Source organism: Squalius cephalus (assembly GCF_949319135.1).
Source record: "Squalius cephalus genome assembly, chromosome: 7".
NCBI classification, from domain to species: Eukaryota; Metazoa; Chordata; class Actinopteri; order Cypriniformes; family Leuciscidae; genus Squalius; species Squalius cephalus.
The window spans coordinates 36,915,207-36,943,058 of record NC_137128.1 but is presented as its reverse complement, the minus strand read 5'-3'; the positions used below and the strand labels follow the sequence as shown (position 1 = coordinate 36,943,058).

Here is a 27,852-nt window from a genome sequence, read left to right as displayed (position 1 = left end):
TTGTGTTTACTGAGTTCAGCAGTCTTTATATGGGCGTGAGAATAAACTGCAGTTGTTTTAGAAATAACACAGGATCAATGTAATAATCATAGATTGTTTATTTCTCTTTCTCTGTAACAGAAGAATGCTTAAATTTCACTGGCAGAAGAATTAAAAATAATGTTGAGATATATAGGCCATGTCAAATAATAATAATTTATTATGATGTGATCGAATATTTATCGATTAGCTGCTAAATCATTTTCACAGTCCGTTATTTTGTAACAACAGTAATGAGAAACCAAAGAAAATAGTAAAAATTCTAGTAATAAATAGCTTTAAAGAAGTTGGCAGTTTGAAATTGTAATTTTCATTACAGAACGCTATTAACCTAATACATAATTTGCCATGCGGAGGAATGTTCATAACTCTCAGGAAAAAATTACAGAATGTCCCCTTTGAATATAATTATGTTGTACGTAATTTTCAATCAATCAGTACTTCGTAGGAATTATGCAAAAAGTGTTCATATTAAGTAGTCTAAACAAAACAGTACAATAAAGAGCAAGCTATAAAATTAGTCTTCAATATGAGTTGGTCAGTTTATCATCAATTCAAAAGTTTAAAATGTAATTTTCATTATGCTACAGAAAGCCATAACATAATAATAAATCATAATACATAAAGTGGAGGAAATGTTAATTACTTTTAGAAAGAAAAAAAAAACCCTCATGTGATGTATTTTAAACATTAAATGAACCATCCATGAAGAGTGAGTTAATATTCTGTCTTATCCTTGTTTTGACTCTGAATTAAGCTCACTTCGTCATTCTCTTCGTTATATAAATAATAAAAAATCCCTACGATTTATACAATATTATGAAGAAATATTTCTGCCATGCCATCCTTGTATTTTTTTTATTTTATTTTGTAATGTCTTGTTTTTATGTATGTATATGTAATTCCTTGATAAAGTTATTTTGTTCTTGAGCAATAATAATAAAAAAAAAAAAAAAAGAAAAAAAGAAGAAAAAAAAAAGAAGAGTGAGTTTATTAGAAATCCACATAGTTAATATAAAGTATACGTGAGATTTTGTTTATTTTTACAGAAATGACCATGGAAATGACACACACACACACACACACACACACACACACGAAACGATACGTGTGTGCAATGAACACAGAGAGAGAGTATGAAGGAAGGAAATAAAAATTATTTTTCTCATAAATTCAAAACCTTTATTCTAATTTCAAGGCCTTTTCCGGGTTGGCCTAGAAAACGTCACGACCAGAGAATGTCACGACCGAACAGCGTTTTTCCGCTTCTGCCCATCCGAGAGTTATATAAGTCAGCAGCAGCGAGAGGAAACAGGAATAGCGGAAGAGAGGAAGTGAAAGACAGGAAAACGGCGCTCTGTTGTTTATGTCTTTCCAATGTGACCGGTGGCCAGAGATCAGGGCAATCGCATACGATAAATATACCGTTTATTTAAAACATTTGATGAACAGATCCAAATATCAGATGACATATTTATTCCCTTTCCCCAATGAAACGAGGACAGTACATTTTCTGTTGAGATTAATAGTTCGCTATAGAGTTTGCATCAGCTAATACCTTAGATTCAAGGTAAATAAACAACACACTTTAAGTCACGTTATTAACATGTCTGATATCGGTGTGATCTGATCAAATGGTTCTTTTGTGGAGTGGAAGAACAGATGTATTCAGATTCAGATTCAGAGTCGTGCCAACCGAGGATTAAACTTCAGAGTTTCAGCACCAGGAGTTCTTCAGAGAGGTGTGTGTGATTGCACTTTGTCTCTCGGTGTGTAAGTTAATATGTATGCATGCATCAGAGGTTATGCGAGGCATACATGGTTCCTATAGAAATAGTTTGTAAGGCTGGTTCATAAGTATTTGCACACCCATTCCTTACCTAAAGATGTCTCAATGTCATTGAATTAGATTCAATGAAATTCTACCCAGTATAAATCTATTATGGATTTGCAGTCATAACACCAACTATATGATCTATACTTTGCATTTTATATGCATTTCTTTAGGCTATTTAATTGTTTGCTTGCTTATTGTTTTTAATTTCTTTTTTCATAGTTAATAATAATTTTATTTTCTTGTATCTACTATCATATCATGTGTGTATACAATATGCCTTCTGTAAAGCATTTTGTAAACAATGTTATAAATAAAGCTTTACTTACTGTTACTATAGTTATTTTTTATAGATATTGTAGTAACGCTTTACTGTAATGTTCCATTTGTTAACATTAGTTAACCACATTAGTTAACATGAACTTAAAATAGAAAATACTTCTGAAGCATTTATTAATCTTAGTTAAAGTTTCATTTTCAACATTTACTAATACGTCAGACTAAGTAAAATCAAAAGTTATATGTTAATATTATCTTATTATCTAACAATGAACAGTACTTTTATTTACTAAGTAACATTGACAAAGATTAATAAATACTGTAACAGATGTATTGCTCACTGTTAGTTGATGTTTGTTAATGCATTATCATAAACTAGTGGGACCTTATTGTAAATTGTTGCACATATTGTTTATGAATAATAAGCTATATGCATCTGCAAGTGGCGCTGTTTATGTTTGATATGCTTTGCTTTAATATTTGTATGTATTCCAGATGGATGAGGTATTGGAGAAGTTTCTTGAAGATCAGAAGACGAAGATAGCAGAAGAGAAGGCCTGTCTGGAACGGGAGCCCCCTTACATGGAGATGAGGGTGAGAGTTGGTGATGGGGATAATGAAAGCATGTTTGATTGGTCATCATTGTAATGTTGTTTCATTTGTTTGATGTATCAGAGGCGGACAGGCCATGTTCTCCAGAAAGAGAACATCTCTCCATGCACAAGTCAGCAAGGTACAGCTCAGTCAATAAGGTTGTAATTTAATTTCTGTTATATACATACCTGGTTTTGAAGGTGTGTTTGTGTAATTTCAACGTGTAGATGGATTGAGTCTGCCGCTCGGAGATGAATATGAGAGAAAGAAACACAAACTGCAAGAAGAGCTCAGGAAAGATTACAGGAAATACATGGCAGAGGTGTGACACACTTACATACATGCACACTTGCGCCCTGTCCCAAATGTCTTCAAGACCATTAAGATCTTAAAATGTCAATATTCAAAGACAGTGAGTCTTATTCAAAATAATTGCATGGATAATTTCGTATTTGTTCACACAGGAGAACTTCTCTTGAAACGTATTTAAGCACATGAATTTATTCTGAACCTCGTTTTAATATTAATAGATTTGGAGTATTCTAAATGAGCAGCTGCATGTTTGAGGTTAGTCAGTTGTATAAAACATGCCCAAACCATTTCCATATAAGGGCTTTCTGCACTAGCCTTTCGTCACTCTCAGCACGCTCTCTAAATATGCGCTCCTGTCTGAGAGCACACGCAGAAAGATCCTCAAGCAGTGCCAAGCGTGCCTCAAAATCAGTTCATACACATTGAACACCTTTTATTCAGACCCAGATTATAGATGTCTCATTAGTTAGCTGCATATACACGCATCTGCATTGTTATACAGAGAAACCTCACAGCTCAAGCTGTAACACATTTTTTTTGACTTCACTGTATATGATGGAATATATTTAAGATGAAATATCTTATCTATGTATAAAATTTCATCTTAACACGATTATGAAGCCACCTAGAGTATGTGATTTTCACGTATGTGTGGTTTCAGTTGTTCCTAAATTTTTTATAAATGTAGAATATTTAGTACAAATGATAGTGGTGAATCATGATTTGTTTGTAAAAACGCTTGTACGTAGATTATACACACACATTTGTGTGTACGCACACTTAGTGAATGAGACCCAATCTTCATTTCTCACTGTCTTTGTGTCTCTTGCAGAAAGATCACTGGGATGCTGGTGACGTTCACACAGCTCCAGAGAGAAGAAGAATACCCAGGGTACAGTACTTGATCAGAACCTGATTGTTTGTGTTTCCCTCCTTGTATATGCCTTATCAGTTTAGGGTTATGATCCAAAAAAGCTCTTTTAAGTTCAACTAATTACATTTAATATACATTTAAACTATAACACATGCAATTAAGTTTTAGAAAATATTACATTCAGTTTCACACTTAATAGTCTTTTTAGGGATATTATTTCCACAATAAGTAAATTTTTAACAAGTATGCTAAAGTGTACTTCTTTTTCACAATGTACTGCACAGTTACTGTTCTGTGGGGTTGAGAGTTCCCTTCTAAATCTGTTGCTCTCGCCTATCGCTGAGATCAGTGCTGTCATGCAGGACAGCTGACTCACAGTAAAGCTAATTCACAGTAAAGCTAAATGTATTTTGATTTTATTTAACGCAATATTTCTCACATCTACTAAAAAGTACTATGGGATTACCATGTTTTTGTACATAAACGGTAAATACTGTAAATTTAAAATGGTAATACTGTGTACCCAACTCCCCACTGTCCCATCTTTCTGATATCTGTACCATGATTCTCCCAGAGTTCTGTTTTGTATGGGCAAGTCTCTCACTCACAAAAAGCTTGCACGCTTTTTCAGACGGTCCGTGTGCGGAATGTGGCGACCCTTACAGAGGTGTGTGGTCTGGGATGGGGTGTGTGTAGCTCTGAGGAAGACTGCAGTGATGAAGAACTCATACTTTTACAAGGGAGACGACATCAGAAAGAGAGAGACACCAGGACAGCAAACAGGTGAGGAGAGGGAGAGATGTTTAGAATTGGTGACTCATTTCGTGTTCTCTATGGACTGATTTTTTTGTATTTTGTTTTGATTGTATATAGTAATGGTATTATCTTTATCTCTGTCTTTCTCATAAGAAGAGAAGAATTGTACACAGAGACAGGGCATCACACGAGCAAACTACAGCACAGAAACAGGTAAAATATGACTTAAATTTCTTCTTTTACAGTATTGGCAAGCTGGCCACTTTTATTTATTAGTACTTTGAATGGCAGAATGGTTTGGACCCACATTTATCTCTGCTCTTTCACTGTAGAATGTCGGCATCCGTTGCGACCCAAGCCAATGAAAGATCTGTATCTGGGGCCAGTCAGGACACAGTTTTCACCACTGGAATCCTAATAGGTAATTCAGTATTTCGATTCTGATTGGTTCGAGGTCCTTGTTACTCTTTTGATTGGCTCAATAATTGGAGAAGTGATACTTCATTCAGTGGAGAATGATTCTGACTTGATTTTAAAGGGATAGTTCGCCCAAAAAACGAATCATCACTTACTTACTCATCCTCATGTCGTTCCCAAAACTGTTTGGTTTCTAATGTTCTTCAAATATCTTCTTTTGTGTTCCGCAGAAGATAGAAAGTCATACAGGTTTGGAACGACATGAATGTGAGTAAATGATGACCGAATTTTTATTTCTGAGTGAACTATCCCTTTATCTGACATTAACTGATTGACATGGCTGAATTTGATTGACAGGTGCAACAGATCTGGAGTCCGCACTGAAGAGGAGAAAGGAGCATTATAGACGTGAACTACAAGAACAAATTGCAGAGAAACAGAGTCGCAGGAGGTGTGTGTTCATGCAAAATTGTCTTACTGGTGTATTTGGTTGACGTCATTACCTCGAAAGAAATAATGTTTGATGGATAATTCGCCCAAAAATTACAGTTCTGACATCGTTTACTCACCCTCATGACGTTACAAACCTGACTTCTTTCTTCATGGATCATAAAAGAAATGGTAGGCTGAATGTTTATGCAGCTTTCATGAACAACCTGTAATTCAACTGTTTTTAGGGAAAAGGAACTGGACCTGAGAGTTGCGAGAGTAACAGATGCTGAGAAAAAGGTAACAAGGTGTGTGTTTGTGAATGTGCACATATTTGGTGATGTTCTTGTGTTGATTTTCTGGTCTGTTCCTTTAAAGCAGCTCTATGTGAGTGAGGCGCCCGCATACAGAAAGCAACCTAGGGATGACATCTTCCGTCTGGACACTGCCGAGCCTCCTGAGGGTCTTCTGCAATACAGGACAGACCCTCTGTCTCCATGCAGGTATGCATTGATATACACAAGTACAAACACACATATTCACACATGCTGTACTTTAAACTCACAAACATTTTTTCTTTCTACAGGATGCCGTTTATCCCCACTCACCTCCCATTCCTTGCAGATGCCTATAAGACTCCAAATAATGATTCTGAGAGTTTGCTGAGCCCCAGCAGAGCCTGTAAGACACACTTATGACCCAACAGACTACATTAAATATAAGTTTACTTGCAATGAAGATGAACATGGTTTTGTGCAATAAATTATTGGCTGATGAGAGCATGAAACCATCAACATTAATGCATTTCAGTGTACATGATTTTTAAGGACATTTTAGTTTACCTTGGTGCTGTAAACAATGTTGGCACTGTGTTGTGTATTCTGGATCCTGCAGCAAAACCAGTTGAATACATTCAGCATGAAAACCAGTTTTTAAACGCGTTCAGCATATGATTCCCACTGCTACATCATGAGTATGTGTGTTTCCACAGATGGCCCAATAGTGGGAGTTTCTTTTCCAACATCATCAGGAGAGCCACACCCACTCAGTCCTCACAACGAGCACAGCAGAAGCACTCACAGACAGTAAGAGTGCAGCCGACACACACACTCACACAAATGCAATTTTCCAGACACATTTCTGATTGTAATTTGTGTTTAGAAGCAGGCATTAACACCAGTTGTCCAGCATCAGTCTGAGTGTTGGATCTGCTAACTTTCCAGCTTTCTTTTTTATTTTTTTATTTTATTTTATTAGGATCCCCATTAGCTGATGCAACAAAATGCATCTGCTACTCTTCCTGGGGTCCACATACAACACATAACACAAATAAAAAAAACAAAAAAAAAAACGCACTACATAATCAATACACAATTGAACATATTACCAACATACACAACCAATGCACAATCATCCACTGAAACAACAAATTCTCATGAAATACATATATACATACATACACACACATACTGTATATACATATACACTTACACATACACATATACATATACATACACACAAACTCATACAATATACTCTATCTACTAATATAAGCTAACATAAAAAATTCCTTTATTTGTTTTTTAAAACCAATATTATTTTGAGTTTTAACAATATGACCTGGAAGAGAGTTCCATTCAACCATAGCTCTATACAACACTGTACGTTGTTTTGAGTTTGTTCTGGATTTTGGAATAATATATTTACCAATGACGGCATGCCTCGTGGGATATGTATGTACATTAGAACTCAGAGTAAGTTGCCTATACAGACAATCAGGAGTTTTCCATACATTAATTTTATTTATAAAGCCAAGAAGTGATGCTTTTAACCTCCCATCAACCGTTAACCAGAAAAGTTTGCCGTGCATTTTGTTAACATTAGCCCTTATTGTACAACAAAGGGCTAAACGGGCAGCTCTATTCTGAACCCTCTGTAGTTTCCCTAAATTCTTCTTTGTAGTTCCTGACCAAACCACAGAGCAATAATCTAAGTGTGATAACACTAGGGTCTGCAAAACATGTTTAGTTAAATATGGATTTAAAAACGAATAACACCTTTTAACTACAGATATATTTCTCCCGATCTTTTTCACCACTTCTTCTATATGTCTTGACCACGACAAGGTACAGTCTAAGGTTACCCCAAGAAGCTTTATTTCATGTACCTGCTCAACAGCAACATTATTTAGTGCTAAATCCAACATGGGCCTTGTTTTTAATGAACATTTAGTTCCAAATAAGATACTTTTAGTCTTAGCTAAATTTAAAACAAGTTTATTATCAATAACCCAATTAAATACCATCTGCAACTCATTGTTGAGAGCTGCAGTAATATTTTCTAAAGCTGGTGCAGGCATATAAAGCGTTACATCATCCGCATACATAGACACAGAAGCTCTTTTACAGACCAGTGGGAGATCATTCGTAAAGATAGAAAAAAGCAATGGTCCTAATGAAGACCCTTGTGGAATCCCACATGCTACAGACCTCACCTCAGAGAAGCTTCCATTGAAATACACCTTCTGTGTTCTATCTGTCAAGTAGCTCTCTACCCATGCTAATGCAGATGGTGTAAAACCATAACATTTGAGTTTCCCTAATAACAAACTATGGTCGATTATGTCAAAAGCAGCACTAAAATCTAATAATACTGCTCCGACAATATTTTGGTGATCAATATAATGTAACCAATCATCTGTCATTTGTGTAAGAGCTGTACAAGTTGAATGTCCTTCTCTATAAGCATGCTGGTATTTGCTTAACAATTCATTCATAGTGAAATAACCTTGTATCTGGTTAAATACTATTTTTTCTAAAAGTTTACTTATAACAGGTAACAAACTAATTGGTCGACTATTAGAGCCAGTAAAAACCGCGCGAGCTAGTTAGTTTCTGATTGTCCTGTTTCTGACAAATATATATTTTTAAATAATTTCTTCTATCTGTCATGTACTTTAATGCCACGTTCACGTCGAGGTCCAAGTTGAAATGTCCTACTTCTGACATCAGTGAGTTCCAGTTAGTCAAATGTCATGCTCACATGTTGACCACATGATGTCGCCATGACACAAGGAGAGCATTTTATGTTTTTGTGTCAATTAAATGGCAAAAAAAGAAAATGCTGCCATTCGCTTTGACAGCTGACGAAAAAGCAATGATTAAAGTATTGTATAAGCATAATGTCTAATGATAAAGTTTATTTTCAACTGACTTGTCTCGCTGAGGTCGGGGTTGATTAATCTGACCCAAGTTCACAGGTCGGATGTCCGACTTTGTGCGGCATTCCAGATGTTATTTACAAGTAGGTGGTGGGAAAAATCTCAATTCCGAGTTGTCTGGAACGCAGCATTAGACACAAACAATATCCAGTTTCTCCAGAGTCACTTTGTGACGTATTAAAAGAATTGACAATTACATTTCCAGCTGACAACAAGGACAGCAAACCAATGGCAACAACTCCTCTACTTTCTTTATGAAGATCTTGTGTTAGAACCAGCTGATACAAACAAATTAGGAACGAGTTAGTTAGTTGTGTACATCAAAACATACCGACTTAAAGGGGTAGTTCACCCCAAAAATGTTTTCTTCTGTGAAAGTAAAAAAAAAAAAAGTTCTCTTGTCCTGACAATGAAAGTCAATGGGCACAAAAACTGTGGGTTACCAACATTCTTAAAAATATCTTCTTTTGTGATTCACAGCAGAAAGAAAGTTGTTTGGAATGACATCAGAATGAGTAAATTATGACATCATTTCTATTTGTGGGTGAACTATCACTATGAAAGGAGAGGTCATTAGTGCCACCATTATCTCAACAACTTGTAACCTTAATTGAAAATCATTTACCACCAATTCAGACCAGACTCTCAGCCTAATTACCAAAAACTTGTTCTTTCTATGGTACTTTCTTCAGCCTTTTTTTTCTCACCATCAAAGATACACTTTTAAACCATATGCCTGTATGCAGACATCTAATACACATTTTAATTTGAGGAGTATTTGCACTTTATTTGTGTGTTTCAGGATGTTTCTGGGCGAGAATGAAGGTGTGGGTTCAGGTCTTTCAGTGTTTCCTGCACATCAAGCGCAGAAGAACAGACTCAGCTATAAAGAGGAGCTCAGACAGCAGGTGTGTGTCCTTATTGCATATTAAACAGTATGTCTTTGACATAGTCAACAGTGGGTTTGTCTTTGTTAAAGGGATATTTCACCCAAAAAATGAAAATTCTGTCATCATTTACTCACCTTCAAGTTGTTCCAAACCTGTATGAATTTCTTTCTTCTGCTGAACACAAAAGAAGTAACACTTTATTTTACAATGTCCTTGTTACAGTACATATGTTACATGTACTTACCATAGTATTAACAGTAAATCATGCATAATTACATGCAACTAACCCTCAACCAAATCCTAATCCTACCCTAACCCTATAGTAAGTACATGTAGCTGCTTAATATTACTCAAATCACTGTAAAAATTACACCTTAAAATAAAGTGGAACCCAAAAGAAGATATTTTGAAGAATGTCAGTAACCAAACACTCGATGGGCCCCATTGTCTTCCATAGTATTTTTTTTTCCATACTATGGGGTCCATCATCTGTTTGGTTACCCGTTTTCTTCAAAATATCTTTTATGTTCAGCAGAAGAAAGAAATTCAAACAGGTTTGGAACAACTTGAGTGTGAGTAAATGATGACACAATTTTCATTTTTGAGTGAACTATCCCTTTAAATATGGTTTTGCATTAATCTATTTAGTCTAACTTGGAAAAGTACAATAGAATGCTTCTTAATGAAGACTTCCAGCTTATTAGTTTGTTTATTTGTGTGTGTGTGTCCCGTGGGTAGATAGAGGAGCGGGCCGCACAGAGGAGGGTGGACAGAGAGGAGAAGAGAAGACTGGATGCGGAACTTGATGCTGATATGAGAGCATATGAACCCTGGGGAAGGGGCGGAGGTGGTGCACCACTCAGAGACAGCACTGGAAATCTAATCAGTATGACTTATTTACTATGACTTAGATCTCCAGCTAATCTGTTAGTAATGGAACTTTTGGCTATAGAAATGATGTGTTTGTGTGTGTAGCTGATCTGAAGCAGATGCACCTTTTGAATGCAGCAGCAGCACAAATACCGGAGAGGCCAGGTAACATGCTAGCACACATGTTTTAGCTCAAATACAAACATGTATGACGTGTTTTTAGCGAATGTTTACATTCTCAACTAAGTTGTATGTGTTTGTATCTGAAGGTTTTGTTGAGACACACACTCCACAGTTTGCAAGAGGAAATGTGTTCAATCAGATGCCGTCACCCCAGCAACTACAGGAGCAAGACCAGTACAAAGCATACCTGAAACAGCAGGTACACACATGCACTGCTGTTCAAAAGTTTGGGGTCGTTAGGATTTTTTTAAAGAAGAAATTAATACTTTCATCCAGCCAGGACACATGGAATTAATTTGCCATTTTACCAAACATTCTTTTTCACATAAATGCTTTTCTTTTGAAGTTACTATTCATCAAAGAATCTTGAAAACAAATTCCACAAAAATATTAAGCAGCACAAATGTTTTCAATTTTGATCATATTAAGAATTGAGCACCAAATCAGCGTATTAGAATGATTTCTGAAGGATCATGTGACTCTGAGGACTGGAGTAAAGAAGCTGACAATTCAGCTTTGCATCACAGGAATAAGTTACATTTTAAAATACATGATTTATTTAATTGTAATGATATTTCACACTATTACAGTTTTTTCAGTTTTGATAAAGTAAATGCAGCCTTGGTGAACATAAGAGACTTGTTTCAAAAACAAAATAAATCTTACCAACCCAAAATTTTGAATGGTAGTGTATATACATACAGACTCTTCACACTCATATTCATTCAATTCTAAAGTGTAATATTCAGGATTAAATTAGATATTGAATCACAGATTTTCAGTGTGATTCAATTTTAAAACGTTTGGACCCCAACTGTACCTGTAATTAAACACCATAAATATAATGATCTTTGTATGTTTTTTTTTCCTTTATATGTCTGTGGCATTAGATGGAAGAGAAGCGAAGGAAGCAAGCGGAGGAGAGAGAGCGGATGAGGGCTGAGGAGGAGAGGGAGGAAAGACGACTGACAGAACAGAGAGAGAAAATCAGGAGAGAGTATGAAGAGGAGCAGGAGAGCAGGAAATGCAGGGAGATGGAGGTCAGACAGACGCATGCGCTCCTGCCTGTCATATTTTTAGGGATGCATCATTCCCATATCAGCTAAGAGTCAATTTCAGTATTAGTCAGTATTGGATATTAAATTGTGCATGCTCATTTTTTCATGTTTTTTTATACTTAGATTACCATTTGTAATGCTCACTTAAAGTTGATGTTTAAAATAACACTAATAATTTAATAACACAGTTAAATGTACGACTAAATGCAATTCTCAAACTGAATGTCCATCTTCATTCTGTGTATTATAATGTTGTGATGCTTAAATTTGATGTAAATTAAACATGAATGATTTTAGTTTTTAGTGTTTAATTTGAATAAATTTAGAATTTAGATGTTTTAATGTAGTTTATTATAGAATTTTAATATATATTTCATTACAAAAAATATCAAAAAGTTTTGTGCCAATTTATACATGAAAAGTATGTTACGGGTGCGTAAAATACTACTTTTCAATGGACCTTGAACACTGAATTGTTTTGATGTGTGGATTCCTCTGTTGGTTTTTCAATATAGATTTCATAACAAGAAAATGATTATCAACAGAATTTTTCAATATCAGTGGCCTAAAGCAATTATTAAAAATCTCCTAGTCGTGGTCTAATCTAAACAATTAATTAAATATTAATGATTTAACAGAAATGTGTTCACTTTAAATCACATTTTGCCATCATGTAAGTGCTTAAAGAAATGGCATCAAATGTTGTTGTCTCTCATTTTCCAGTGCATAAGCACTCCTAATGATCTTACACCGTCTCAGTGACCATCACCGCTGACTTTAAGCAAACTTATGACATTTTTTGTAGCAAAAACTGAAGAATGAAGAACTTGTTCGTCTGGCGGAGGAGAGACGGAGGGATGCAGAGAAAAAGAAGAAAGAGGAAGAAAAAGAGAGAGCAGCTTTCCGAAAACAGGAACAACAAAAGAGACAAATACGGCTGCAACAGGTGTGTGGTTCTCTGAGTGTGGATGTGAATTTACTGCATTGAGCTATAATTCACATAAGCTGTATATATGTGTGTTTTAGCATAGATACAAATTTCTGTCGTGAAACTCTAGATGGCACAGGCTGATAGGTCCTTGACTCAATCTGCTGCAATCACATCATTCTCTATAGGGCACAGCTGATTGGCTCCTGCTGTGTCAGTAGCCAATGAGCTCGTTGCTCAACCTTCAAATACTTCAAAAAGCAGTTGCTGCACACTTTCAGAATTTCTCCTCCTTCCCCAGCTCCACCTGTATAGATCTACTACGGGTAATTTAGGTATGCTATATTGTACACCAGCAGCTTGTCTTACTTGCTCACAGCAGCGTGTTGTGTATGTATTGGCAGTAGCAAGTCCCTTACTTACTCTGCAGCAGCTGTGCAGCAGATCATATCCATTACCATGCTAAACACTCGGAGAGTTGTCATGACAGAACAAAAAATTGCTGTCCATAGAAGTAGTGATTGTGTGCGACTGTTTTGTCATCACTAAATCTGATGTTTTTATAGGTTCAACGTGCACCATCCCCTCCTATCCCCACCTTACAGAATAAACACCGCAACCCTTCAAACGCTACAGTAACAAACACTTCATTAAACTCAGACATTTATTTGAACAAACAAACATTGCATGACTCATGTTTACCTCTCACTCACTTGTTTCTGTATATTCTTCAGGATTTCTCTCTGTTTCAGGCTCCTACATCTCCAGAACACAGAAACCATCAGAGAACAGAGAGTAATATCATGATGAGAATGTTCTATTGACTTTTATTGTTTTTATTTTAAGCTAATAATATTTGCTATACCATAACCCTAAACCTGACCCTTACAGAAATCATATGTAAATTTTAGATTTGAATTATCTAGTCCATCGTCAAGCCATTATTAATTATGTGAAGTCCCTACAGTGTAGGTGATTTTTAGTATTGAATTTAGTTTATAGACTAAGTTACGTACGTTTCATTTTTGTTCTGGTTATGAACCTTTTAATTTATTTGTTTGGTCTGCTTATAAATTAGCTAATACCATCCTTACAAGTCCATTTTTGAGGGTTTACTGTATTTGTTTGTCTTCTCTTCAGAAGACAGAAGTGAGGTTGTTAATGAGCTGAGTGTGTTAAGAAGACGTCTACGCAGTGAACAACAGCGTCTGGAGGAGCAGCTCTTGCAGACAGAGTGGGAGCCTCTCCCCTCCCCCTTCACTGACAGGTACAGTGTGTTGTTATTAGTGTTTTATAATGTTTGTTTCATATTTAAGTCTGACACTGAAGGAATGTGTTAATCATTTGCCACACTTGACCTGTTCGTCAACCTACTGTGAATGAATACAGCTCATTCACAAATTACTACAGTTGTACTGTTTTAGAGGCTTAAGCATCAGCCTTTTCCAGTCTTGGCTGGTTTGTGCTGGTTTTGACTGGTTCTACTAAATGAGCTGTGTTTTTTTTATAGTTAATGAGTATCAGTAATTGTCTGTGATCTTTTAAACTAATGGTTTATAATTTTCCTGTCGGGAAGGAAAGATACTTAGGAAGTATGATGCATAAAATACGCCCAATGATTTCTAGGTTTGCATGCGTACAGAACTGATCTAAAAGAGATACGCAAATAAAATATAACTCAAATGGCAGCTTAGCTGACAGAAATAGGCTACATGTTTTTCAGACTTGTAGTTCATGTATTCTGGTCTTAGCCAAGGTAAGGTTGTAAATCAGAATTGCTTTAAGTATCCAGCAGTATCATTATTCACAAAATGTATATGACTTTAAACAATAGTTCTGGTCCTGGATGCTGATTGGTTAGTATGGCTACATTAATACAATACGACGTTCCAGCCTAGTAAAACTCTTTAATACATTGTCACTCTGCAACACTTATAAATAACACATAAATAACACAACTCTTTCATAAATTATGTCTATAATATTTGTATTACTTTCATTATATAGCATTGTGTGTGTGTTTGTAGGCCCAGGGTGGATGTGTTTGACATGGCACGTATGCATATGCCTGTTCGAGGCCCCTCCTCCCGTGGCACTGAGCCAATCAGCTCAAAGAAATCCTATGACATCATGTACAGGGGTAAGAATTGGCTGTTATACTAATATAAATCTGAGCTATGAGGATTAAAATGACTAAAATGAATATTAATTTGAGTGTTTGTATGTGTCTTTTGGTATTTCTTTCACTATGAAACAGTTCAAATCATACTAAAGTAATATGTAGTTGGCTACAATTAAATATTGTGACTGAAATGAGAGCTCACTTTAATGTTTGGTTTTATGTAAATTCATCTTTCATGCAGAAACTAACACTTTTTTTCATATTTCTCAGATGCCTTTATGCCGCTTCCTAGAACAAGGCAGTCTGTAAGTCTTCCTGTTTTATGAATGTAAGACGTGGTTGTTATTTCCTGTGCTTGCTATTTCCGTTGTGTTCTGCTCAAGCAGCTCAAGCAGCTCAAGCAGCACATGTGATCATTAAGACTGAATGATGTGTAACATGGCAGTTCTGTTTTTCCTGTCACACAGAGGAACAGAGAACTTGAGGGGGGACGAGGATCTGTGCTTCTGTCAGAGAGTGAATTTATCGGTGGGATCACACACGTTTCTTTAATTGTTTGATAAGTATACATTTTTTTTTTTTTTTATTATGTACAGTGGCCCCAAAATGTATTTATATACTTAGGGCACACTTAAAAATGTATGCATGTTTTTGCATTATATAACAAAATATCAAACCAAATGGGTGTTAATATTTTTCTTTAAAATAAATTACTTTTCAAACATTTTACAAGATGTTTTTGATAGTTAAATTTCACTTTCTCATGCATATTCTTTTTTATTTTTTTAATTCATGCTGTTGATTTATTATATAACATTAGATCAGAATGGAGTTGCTTTCCCGCTTCCTCCAGATGTTGAGAGGAAATCTCCTAAGCCATCTGCACGAGAACGACGCAGACTAGCAAACCTTCAGGTAATTTACATCTAAACATATGTATGTACAGTGACTTCAAATTCTTATAGACTAAAGTACAATTTATACTGACAAAATTGCATGCATTTTATTGTCAGTTGTTTTTTCTTCATGTGTCAGTTGATTAATTATTACAGATATTATGGACAATTGTCTGATGCTAAAAAGAACTCAACTACATTTCACACAATTCATGATATGCAAATGTTAAAGTCCCACTGTAGTCAATAATTGTATCCCTTAAAACTCATCTTTGATAACCAAAATGATATATTTAAACAACGAAATTCTTCATGCCTTAAAATAACCACACCCTTGCCTCATTTAGTATGTCATTCTATGAATATGCAAATTAGCCCCGCCTCCAATCACTCACACCAGCTCAGAGATCCACTCATTGATGATCACACAGGTAGTTTGTGACGTCAGAAACACCAGCGATTTCAAACCATGTTTTTGAGACTGTCTCTGGTTCAGGGCAGTTTTAATCTCGTGGAAATTATATACAAAAATATTGTTCACAATTTATATTTGCCTAGTTTTGCTTTTAAAAGTAGTGTTTGTTTATAAATACATTTGTTTGAGTACTGTTTGAATACTGATAGCATTCCAGGACGCACCTGATAAAGTCAGATGAGGGGCTGGTTAGTAAGCGGAAAACAGTATGTGACAAAAGAACAAGTATGTTCAAATTCACAGTACTCATAAAAGAATAAATAAAAAATATCTGGATGACCTACAACTTCTGCCGAGATTCTGAAGTGTGCATATGGACACTTTACTATCCCATAAGGCCACAGGAGAGGATTTGTGAATGACACTGGTACTGTAGGGCACAGGATAATGACAACATGGCGAATGTAGTATGCCCAGAATACATTCATACTACAGTATTAAACATTTGAAGTGATTACTCAAAATAAATACCTACTCGAGAATGTCGAGGAACTAACATACTTGGGTTTTGATTTTGTCACTACATAATTCCTAATCTTTTGTTTTGCATATGATTTACATATGATGACATCCATATAACTCTAAAATAAAGTGTATATGTGTTTAGGCTGCAGGAAAGCAGCCGGTGCAGCAGCAGTCCCTCAGTTTGAGGAAAATCAGAGACACAAACACTCTCAGGATGAAGAGACTACAAGCCTTCGGTCATCACAACACCACAGCAGGTGTGTGTTTGTCTCAGTGAATGTTCTGTGATTCTTTTAAGATCCAGAACTTATTTCAATGATGTGTTTAGGTGGCTGCTCTGATGATGATGATGAAGATGAAGCTGGTCGTCACGATGAACGTTTTACCCTGACGTCTCCTGGCTGGCCCGGTTCCATTGATACAGCTACTACAGAGCCCTGGATTCGAGCGGAGTCGTCAGACACTCTTAGGAGACTGATGTCTGGCTCTGAACTCTAGACGGATGTAGGACGGACTATAACATACACGACTGCATATATAGGACATTTTATGTAATTAGATCTCTTGAGCAAATAAAAGACTGATCAACAGAATCTCTGAGATCAGCTGTTTGACTGCATAACAAAATCCCTTCTGTAGCTGATTGGTGGATTCGTATCAAGTGAAGAGTTTTTTTTTAACAAAACAGAAGGAATGTATGCTTAATAAATGGCAGCTTTTAAAAGTATATTTGTAATGAACCAAATCCTAAGTTTTTTTTTTACATCAGGATTACACCAGAATAAATAGCACTTATTGAAAGCACTGTATTCCGGTGCTGCGTTCCAGTCCAAAATTGTCATGCCCTTCACTTGCTAACTTCCCTCCGTCTCGTTCACTCGGATGTACGTCATTGCGAGTGCCCACTACTGGCGGAAACTGCAATGGGCTGAACTGGAACGTCCTAAGCACTTGATCACTTGGAATCAGCTATGGAGTTGATTTATTATTTACATTTGGCTTCCCTTTAAGAATTTGTTTAATGCAGCATCCAAATGTATATATGGTGTTTGGGTTGTTTTCAATAAAAAAAAAATTGAATTAATATATCATAGAGTTGTTTGTTGTGGTGGTGATTAGACGAGATATGTGGTGACGTCACAATCGTACTGCATTGTGGGACATATAGGTGCCTGAAGTGTACATATGAAGTAGACTTGCTCCCTCGGTCAAAATCGAGGGAACGAGGGTCTGTCCATTTAAACTTCCCTCGTCCACTTCACAAAGTGGAACGCACTTCAAAATGGCGGCGAGGATTCCCCCGAGGGGAAGTGCTTAGGGAAGTTCGCAAGTGCATGTCTAAAAGTGGACTGGAACGCAGCACTGATTGTTTGGAGGCTTAAGGCCTGTTCATACCAAGAACGATAACTATAATAATAATAAAAAAAGAGTTTTGAAAATCGTAAATTTAAAGGAATAGTGGGGTTCACACCACAACTATAATGTTAATGGCTCAGAGGAACAATATTGTTGAAATCACTTTCAGAATTTTTTTTTTCAGCTGCTAAAAACATTGACAGCCAATCAGAATCCACCTAAATTTTAAAAAGCTTGCGCATTTAAAGCGGCAGCGTGTGCTTATAACAAAAAGAACGTTATCTACTGTTGGTGTGGATGCTAATATACAACTCCATTTCCAGAAAACATGGGATATATATTCCATCTCAACATTTATTATGAAGGGTCTGCGAAGGGTCCATCTGTTGTATCCTTCATTGCCCGCGAAACAAAGGGCAAATTTCCAGGCCGCATTAGAAGGAGCCTCTGAATTGGGACAGCCTTCGTCAAGCTGTGCGTGAACGCCTTCAAACACCTTTGAAGTGAACTGTTGCCATCCTGGAATATGGCCATGATGTGAAAGTTAAAGTGATATGTTAAGGCCAAGAATGGCAACCCATACACGGAAGATGTCCACTGCATTTAACCCTTAAAGAGAGTGCACACATATTACGAATAGTGAACACACATACCCAGAGCAGTGGGCAGCCATTTTTGCTGTGGTCCCCAGGGAGCGATTGGGGGTTAGATGCCTTGCTCAAGGGAACCTCAGTAATTTCCTGCTGGTATTGAGAAAGTATATGAGAGTGTTTTCAATTCTTTTGTTACAGTGAATGTGCATGTTTATTGTGTATGGAGGATGGAAGGATACTGCAGCTTTTCCAGTGCCATGTTGTCAATGGTCCCTAAGCTGTTGTACACTAGAGTGCTGCTGAGAAGAACAGCCAGACAGAAGATCCACGTGTCATGTTTCTCATCCCCCTGAAACATAAACAGTCCGTCAGCTACAGAATAAGAGGCCACTTATTTACCTGTGATAGAAATATTTTATGTAACGGGTATTTTCAACATTAAATGTACAGAGAAACGCAGACTAAGGATGCTCAGGTCAAAGGTCATATATACTTAACCAAAAAGTGCTCAACACAGTAGAACTAACAGTCATATGATTAGCTCAGATCATTACAAACCAATCACCAGAACGTTCATAGTGAAGAAGACTTGAGTGACATTGATTTTTACTCAACTGTTTGATATAAATGTGCATGTACCATTTTATTCAGGAGACTCACTTGGTTGTTGTGACCAGTGATCTCCCGGCCGTGAATAAAACTTAATTTCTACAAAGAGCAACTTGGGAGTCGTGTCAGGTATACGCTGCACAGCTGAGAAACAGATTCTACGCTCAAAAGAACATCAAAGTGTGATTGAGGTAGTAATAGTAGCTTCATCGACGGGACGCCGTCACCTTATTTGAGGGAAGTATAGTATTGTATTGTATTTTTAACAACTGCAAGTTGTTTAAATTGTCCGTGGTAAAGAAGTTTGTATTAAGTATTTCCACGACAGTTTTACTACATCACACAATGTGGGGAACAGAGTTTTAATGCAATATGGCTGTCTTACAATCACTATGAAAGATAAAATTAGTCATGCTGAAATTATGGTTAATTTTGTTGCAGTGGAGGTTTTTGCTACAGAAACATCACTGTGAATGCTGTATGGACTTCCTCCTCACCTTCTTTACATCACCCAGTCCCTCTGTGCCCAGCAAAACCAGAGTGTGTCCTCCTTTATAGGGGTGAGGGACACACCACATCCAGATGCCTTTGGTCTTTGATTCAATAGTGCGGCCAAGAGCAAAGCCTGTGACAAATGCACATATATAGGCCTATATATGATTCTACTCAGGAGCTCAATGGCATGTGTGTATATATATATATAGGAAAATAAGTCTCATAGGAACAGTTATTTATCTGCCGCAGATATTTCAAAGCCAAAAGGGATGTATTTATCCAAAAAAAAAAAAAAAAAAATTTGGCCTAAAAAACGTGTGACATCGCTTAGAGCAGGGGTTCCCAACCTTTTTTGTGCCAGGGACCAGCATATTCATAAAAAAAATTCCAGGGACCAGTTGTCAATTTTAAGATGCACCGTTTGGAACATATCACTGTGTAAAACAGTAACAGCCTATCATTTATTTGCATAATGAACTATGGCAACAAAGGCTACTTGTATGAATATACCAATCTTTTTAAACTTTCAGACTGGTTCACAAAATATTTCCCTTTACTGCCATACAATTAGGTCTACTTCAAAAGCAACTCACACAGCACTCACTCACTAGCAGGTGGCAGTAATGGCAAATTGTATGAAAATACCAGTCCATTTCACCTGTCAAATCTCTCCAGAACCACTAAAGACAATCACTTCAACAGCAACTTAGTGTTTTCACACACCAACAGGTGATAACAAAGGCTAATTGTATGAAAATAAGTGCCAGTTTCAACAATCAGACAGTTTCAGAATACAATAGCAAACACATAACTTAGTGATTTCAGCCAATCATTTTTAAAGTATAAAATTAGAGATTAAACTTTAACCTTTAACAAAAAATACCAAATCAGACCAATGAGAACAAAACTATTTTAATGTGAGCATGAACTGCTTATTGATATTACTATATTTGTAGCTGTGCACAAGACAAGCTGTTCTTCCTGAGCATCCATAAAAAACATATGCATCCAAAACAATGCACACAAATTCCAGGATACAATAAAACGAAATTTAAAAAGGTCTGCTTTACAAATATGAACGAAAACCAGCTTACAGTTTTTCACCACAAATAATACACAACGGATTTGGCGCCACGGAATCGCCTGTTGTCATAAATCCATACCTAATGTATGAGGTATCGTATTTATGAAGCGTGACTTTTTCTCTCTCGCTATTTTCGAGTTGGTCATCGCCTTTCCTTTTACCAGAACTGTCCGCAATGAAATTAGCCATTGAAAAAAATATCGCGGCCCGCTCATCTCTCCACTTCCCTGTCACTTCAGGTGCAGCGCGCTTTTTTGCAGTCCGTCCAGATATGACGCGTTGCTAAGCAATCGCAAGGCGCTCAAAGAAACACATTTTAATCTATTTATTGTTTAGGTTTTGGATTAAATAACATGACGTCATAGCACTTAAAAAAGCATATAAAAAAGAAAATTATTATTATTATAAAAAAAGAAAAAAGAAAAAAAGAAACATTATTCTGGGAATATTTCAAGGCCCGGTACTAACGGGTCCACGGACCGGCACCGGTCCGGGGACCGGGGGTTGGGAATCACTGGCTTAGAGCACCTTTAATTCCACCCTAAATGGTACAGACAGAGTCGAGGCGTGTTCTCTCATTGGCGAATCAGTGATGCTAACACGAAAGTGAAACTAAAAGCGAAGCACCGCTAGTTCGGTTTGGGATTGGTCACTGGACAAGGTTTCCCAGAAATCGACCGTTTAACGTCAACTCCGCTATAAATCCATATAGGCGGATACTGAAAAACAACTTATATTAAATAAGACCTGCGAATGCGCACTGCGCTGTGACTGAGAAGCATCGTGGACGAAAGAGAAAGCATCGGTATCTTATCTCATCATACAGAGTCGAGACACATTTTATATTTAGGGTCATGTAAGTGAACTTTCTTTTCTTTCTTTATTTATTTTGCATTTATTCAAAATAGGCTGTATAATTGTAAATCAGTGCAAACATTTTAGGCTACCAATGTAATCAGTAGGCTATACTGCTAATATAATCGGTAATGTCCTTTCAAGACTTTTAATTGTGCAGTTACACATTTTATTAACAATTTGATTTTTATTGTCATATATTCTTACGTATATTTTAATGTATTTATTATATAACGTTATTATTTAAATAATTATTATTTAACGCTATTAATTATCTAAATATGTGAATATCTTTTTTTTTTTTTTTTTTCTTTTTGATAAATACATCCCTTTTGGCTTTGAAATGACTGCGGCAGATAAATAACTGCTCCTATGTTTCCTTTAGGCGGCGCACGAGGTCTCGGAAAACATAATAGAATTACATTCAAATCTCACGACGTTTGTTGTTTCTTTCCTTTGTGCTCCTGACTCGCAGTCCCAAACAAAAATGTAGATACATTTTTAATATAATATTTACCTGTTTTAATGTATTATTGCTGTTATATAATTATTTTAATACATTATTTATAATAATAACACTGTCTTTTACTTGTAGGCCTTTTGGGGTGTGGCGATGTCAAATGGCTAAATGAAAGTGGGCAGCATTTGTTGCCACAAGTCATAAAAGTGCAAGCTTTATTTGTTGATAAATATGTTTATAATATTATTTTATAAATAAAATATACAATTTTAATAAACCATATAAATGACACCTATTATTATCCATTCATTCTCCAACTTAGCAGCGTTGAAAATCAGAAAGACAATACTGAAATCATAATTCTTGTAGCATAATAAAGCATGTGAGTTTTAAGAACAGAATTAACTACATAAGAATGAATAAAAAATAGGTTTTTAATGGCTAACACAGAATGTAAATGGTACATTATATTTGAAAGTCCATGAAGAATTCATTGTTTTGAAGTATTTTGTGTCTACAGGTTTTATACATTTTGTTTACAGTATTCTGTACAGTATTACATTAACCAAATGACTATTTTCCCCTTTAGCAAACAGGAAGAGCTAGAGAGAGCCAGCATGTCTAATGCCAGACCTATGTCTTCGCCCATTTGTTTGGTGGAGAATGTGAACGGATCTCTCCGCGTCTGTAAGGATGCCATTGAGCTCCTGAGTAGAATCAAGGAGCCGGTGGTGGTGGTGTCTGTGGTGGGACTCTACCGTACGGGGAAGTCCTACCTTATGAACCGCCTGGCAGGACAACAGTCAGGTGAGAGAACTGTCTAGACACGCTAACTTAATGTGTGAATATTAGCTACATCGTGCTAATAATAATAATAAAAACTCGAATTGTCTCAGGCTTTGCTCTTGGCAACACTATTGAGTCGAAAACCAAAGGCATCTGGATGTGGTGCGTCCCTCACCCCAAAAAAGAAGGACACGTTCTGGTGCTGCTGGACACAGAGGGACTGGGTGATGTGGACAAGGTGAGGACAAGGATTGAGCTGTAGATTTGTTAATATTGTTAAATGGTCGATACTTTGATTTTGAAGACTCTGTGTTTCAGGGAGACTCTAAGAATGACGGCTGGATTTTTTCTCTGGCTGTTCTGCTCAGCAGCACTTTAGTGTACAACAGCCGTGGCACAATTGATAACGATGCAGTGGAAAAACTGCAGTATCCTTTAATCGGCCACATATAGCCCACATCCTCTTTCAAATATACAAACATACACTTTGCAAGATAAAGTTATTTCTCAATGTGCTGCAGCTACGTTAGTGAGCTCGCCGAGCAGATCAAGATCAGATCGACAGAAGCAGCAGAAGAGGAGGAAGAAGAGGATTCCAAATTTGTGCTTTTTTTCCCATCATTCATCTGGGTGGTTAGAGATTTCACCTTGGAACTGGTAATTGAGGGAAAGAAAGTGACTCAGGACGAGTACCTTGAGTTTGCCCTCCAGCTGAAGAAAGGTATTTTAGACAGACATTCTATAAACATCAAGCACCAGTATGTGAATTTAAATAATTAGTCACTAAATATTAACAACAATAAAAAAATGTTGACACAATCTTCTTTGGTAAAATGTGTTATTTTCTCCTAAAAACCTAATTTAGGTTCGAGTAAGAAAATCAGCGACTACAACCTGCCCCGTCAATGCATCCGAAACTATTTCCCATCCCGGAACTGTTTTGTGTTCCCATCTCCTGCCTCGCCTGAAAACATGAAACGCTTAGAAAGCTTGCAAGAAACGGACCTTGTAGCAGATTTTCGGGAGGTCACGGGTCATTTTTGTGACCACATCTTTCACAAGAGTTTTGTGAAAACACTGAAAGGAGGACACAGAGTTACTGGCCAATGTGAGTGTTTTACCAATTTAAGTTATTGGAAATTTTCAGTGTTCAGAGTGTGAACTTCAGACCCATAAGCCTTTATATTTCTGAAAAGGTAAAATGTGTTTGTGTGTGTTGTCAGTGCTCGGGCACCTGGTTGAGATTTATGTGGATACAATCAGCAGTGGGAAGGTGCCCTGTCTGGACAATGCAGTGGTTGCTCTCGCAAATCTAGAGAACCAGGCAGCTGTTCAAGAAGCTTTGAAAGTCTATCAGAGTGGGATGGAAGAGGTAAGACACAATTTCATGTGACCCTGGACCACAAAACCAGTCACATGGGTCAATTTGTTTAATTGGGATGTATGCTTCAAGCTGAATCAATAAGCTTTCCATTGATGTATGGTTTGTTAGGATAGGACAATATTTGGCCAAGATACAATTTTTTGAAAATCTGTAATCAGAAGATGCAAAAAAATCTAAACATTGAGAAAATCGCCTTTAAAGTTGCCCATTTATGTTCGTGATAGTGATGCATTCACTCATAAAAATAAATGTTTTATATATTTACGGTAGGAAATTTACAAAATATCTTCATGGAACATGATCTTTACTTAATAGCCTAATGATTTTTTGCATAAAAGAAAAAGCAATAATTTTGACCCATACTATTGCCACAAATATACCCGTGCGACTTATGACTGGTTTTGTGATCTAGGGTCACATATTTAGTTAGCACTGTTACTCAGCAAACTGTACTTTACATATCTAAAGCTGATTTGATATAATGTTAAATAAAATCACACATAAATATACATTTGTCACTTACAGCAGGCAATAGTTTAAATCATCATGTTATCCATTTAACATGTTAATATTCAGTAAATAAATAAAGCTCTGCCTTTGTCAAATTCACAGAGTTATTCTTTTTTATTTAAATACTTGAATTTAATTGTTACAGCCATTCAGTGACAAAGCTTGCTGTTCTTTGCAGGTGAAGAACAAGTTCCCAGTAAATGTGGATGATATTTCCACAGAGCACCAGAAGTTCAGCAGTCTGGCCACCTCTGAGTTTATGAAACGCTCCTTTAAAGATGAAAAAGGAGAACACCTAATAAAACTAGTGGTGAGTTTCAAATGCACAATTATACGCACACTCATTATAATGCAGCTATGTTCTTAAATATGCAAATGTTTGTTAATTGAATCATTATGCTTTATTTTGAATTATATTTAGTGGAAGTATTTAAATATTATCCTTGTGAAAAGAAAATATTTGTATTTTAGGGAAGTTGGAGGGGGGCATAGATGGTTATTTATTCTTAACCAATAACTCAGCTAGTACAACAGACTTTTTCCAGTGTGTATATGTGATATATGTATTGTATATGTGTGTATGTATGTTTAGGAAAACATAGATGTACACTATATAGGCCTGCTGAAAGAGAATGAGATGGCGTCAGAGAGAAAGTGCCAAGATCTGCTGAAGAATCTGTTCGCTGACATGAATAACCGGCTGCAGAATGGGGCGTACAGTCAGTCTGGAGGATATGAACTCTACTGCAGAGACAGAGACGCCATCGTTGAGAAGTACCGCAGAGAACCCAACAAAGGTGTATCGGTGAGGACACTTTCACTGTGTGTTTTTACAAAATGTCTATAGATGTGCTCTAAATATATATGTTTATGTGCAGGCTGAGGCCGTGCTGAACGAGTTTCTGAATGAGCGAGGAGCTGAAGCAAACAGTATCCTCTACACCGATACAAAACTCACTGAAAACGACAGAAAGATTCAAGGTAAGTCTTTACCAACCGTATGAATATTTGTAATTCATCAGGTGGTTTCATCCTGCAGCATTTGTAATTGAAAAAATGAATATGAAATGGAAACCAAACCCAAATTCTTCAAGCATCTTGAAGTTCAGATTCAGGAGGTTTAGTATCAGTTTAACACAGGGACAGTTGTAGCCTAATGGTTAGAGAGTCACACTGGTAACCCAAAGGTTGTGGGTTTGATTCTCAATACCAGCAGGAAATGACTGAGGTTCCCTTGAGCAAGGCATCTAAATGGCTGCCCACTGCTCTGGGTGTGTGTGTCCATGGTTTGCAATGTGCGTATGTGTGTTCACTACTCACTTCTCCTAATGTGTGCACTAACTTAGATGGGTTAAATGCAGTGGACATATTCCGAGTATGGATGACCATACTTGGCCGTCACTTTCACCATTTCACCCTCCACTTTCACTTAGCATCATGTTTCACATCATTTCTCTCCTTTTTTATTGTGACTGACAGAAGAAAAGGAGAAGAATGCTCTACTGGAACAGAAGTGTAAAGAAGAAGAGGAGAAGCGCATTGAGAGTGAACGAATGATGCGGGCAGAAAAAGAGCGACAGGAGGACCAAAAGAGGCAGATGGAGGAGAAGTTCAAACAGGAGATGGAGCAGCGGCAGCAGGAGATGGACAGAGCCATTGAGAGCAAACTGAAGGAGCAGGCGGAGATGCTAAACAAAGGCTTTAGGGAGAAAGCTGATTTTCTGGATGAAGAGATAAAGAATCTTAAAAAAGAAAAGGAAGAGAAAAGTTCTGGCGGTTTTATGAAGGATTATGTGATGCCTCTTGTTGAAACTGCAACAGAAATCCTTCCTTCCATACTCCACTACAAGGTGCTGATGAAAGGACTCAAAAGGAAATAAATACCCCTTCAATGAAAATCACTGTTGAATTACAAATTGATTCATTTATAGTTTTAGCTTATAAAACTCAATCATGCGTAGGTTTTATTTAGTAAGATTATATTTAGTTTATTGAGTAGAGTCACTTATTGTACTGTGCACAAACATTGTGTACTGTGTTGCTGGTTATGGGAAAATCCATAGTTTTAAGCATGTAGTAAGACATACAAGTTTGCCTGTATTTAGTAGACCTTCATTTCACATAGCCTACTGTTTGTGTTTGGATGTAACCACTGCATTCTTCGAACAATGTTACAATCATTAAATTCATCAGATTAAAATTCATCATTGTTTAACTTGTATGTTCATAAACCTTGAAGCTGTTGTCGTCACAAACTCCTTTTCCCATTTTTTGGAGTCAATTTGACTCCCGACCTCAGCTTTAGAAGCTGATGTAAACGGTCGCATGTAAAGTTTGAACCGCACCATCATGACATCAATTTGTAGGCCAAACCGGAAGGCTAATTTTTCATGGGTTCTCAGGAATTTCCTAGTGATTTTTAGAATAGCTGATGTGTAAAATAAGGTCTGTGATGAACTTTACTTGGAGAGACCCTTCCATAAAAACACAGTCATACCTAAAAATGAATTTTTAAGCCTTTTTAAAACGCAACATGCTTATTAAGTTGCTATATAACAAATTCAACTTCTGAATGGTTGTAGTTGTTGTCCTTATGTTGTTGGCACAGATTAGACAGATTATTAAAACAAAGCATACTACTGTGAGTACCATTTCACAGATGTGGAATTTTTTTAAACATTTCATTTAAACATACAAATTGATATTTTAAAACCTAAATAAAATATTCCACATAAGTTATAGTTTAGCCTGTTTTGTTTTGTAGAAGTCAAAATATTTTGAGACTGCCTAAAGAATAACAAGTAGGGTTTTGTTTTATTTGCATAATTTCTAATACATTTTAATTGAGTTTAATTTATGGTTGTAAATTCTTACACTGAACCTAACTGCAACCAAAAGTCATCCTTTAAAAATGTTTGGACTTCAGTTATGGAAGTTTTCTGTTACAAAATCTGTTACACTGAAATCTCTTAGTAACTCTCGCTTACTTTTAAGCTCTATTGGGTGCAATACAGTTATGTGCTACAATATAAATGATTTAACTAATTTGTCATAATGTGTTATTTTGTGCAAACACAAT

At 36.5% G+C, this 27,852-nt stretch overlaps 2 protein-coding genes across 8 annotated transcripts; both read left to right on the top strand.

Moving 5' to 3' along the window:
• The first annotated feature begins 1,251 nt into the window (after window positions 1-1,251).
• On the top strand, window positions 1,252-17,731 carry cspp1b (centrosome and spindle pole associated protein 1b). Of its 7 annotated transcripts, none has more exons than XM_079875333.1 (29): window positions 1,325-1,609; window positions 1,691-1,781; window positions 2,648-2,746; window positions 2,828-2,885; window positions 2,974-3,068; window positions 3,891-3,950; window positions 4,564-4,715; window positions 4,842-4,901; window positions 5,021-5,109; window positions 5,463-5,556; window positions 5,783-5,834; window positions 5,913-6,037; window positions 6,121-6,215; window positions 6,526-6,619; window positions 9,557-9,662; window positions 10,383-10,530; window positions 10,620-10,679; window positions 10,784-10,896; window positions 11,588-11,737; window positions 12,561-12,701; window positions 13,250-13,318; window positions 13,418-13,478; window positions 13,824-13,950; window positions 14,711-14,823; window positions 15,076-15,110; window positions 15,273-15,333; window positions 15,626-15,720; window positions 16,784-16,898; window positions 16,970-17,731. In XM_079875333.1, exons 3-29 carry the CDS (start codon window positions 2,648-2,650, stop codon window positions 17,137-17,139), a joined length of 2,637 nt encoding a protein of 878 aa, XP_079731459.1. In that variant the 5' UTR covers window positions 1,325-1,609; window positions 1,691-1,781; the 3' UTR covers window positions 17,140-17,731. The 7 variants fall into 7 exon arrangements, with proteins under 7 accessions (XP_079731458.1, XP_079731459.1, XP_079731464.1 ...); XM_079875338.1 differs by having other exon boundaries at window positions 1,329-1,609; window positions 4,845-4,901; window positions 5,916-6,037; XM_079875335.1 differs by having other exon boundaries at window positions 1,353-1,609; window positions 4,845-4,901.
• Window positions 17,732-21,316: 3,585 nt separating this feature from the next.
• Window positions 21,317-27,816, top strand: LOC307160963 (guanylate-binding protein 3-like). The gene is made up of 11 exons (XM_079875366.1): window positions 21,317-21,634; window positions 22,683-22,900; window positions 22,990-23,117; window positions 23,198-23,307; window positions 23,401-23,600; window positions 23,745-23,987; window positions 24,103-24,251; window positions 24,952-25,083; window positions 25,366-25,578; window positions 25,652-25,754; window positions 26,253-27,816. The coding sequence occupies exons 2-11, from the start codon at window positions 22,711-22,713 to the stop codon at window positions 26,651-26,653; spliced, it is 1,869 nt and encodes a 622-aa protein (XP_079731492.1). The 5' UTR covers window positions 21,317-21,634; window positions 22,683-22,710; the 3' UTR covers window positions 26,654-27,816.
• The last annotated feature ends 36 nt before the right edge of the window (window positions 27,817-27,852 follow it).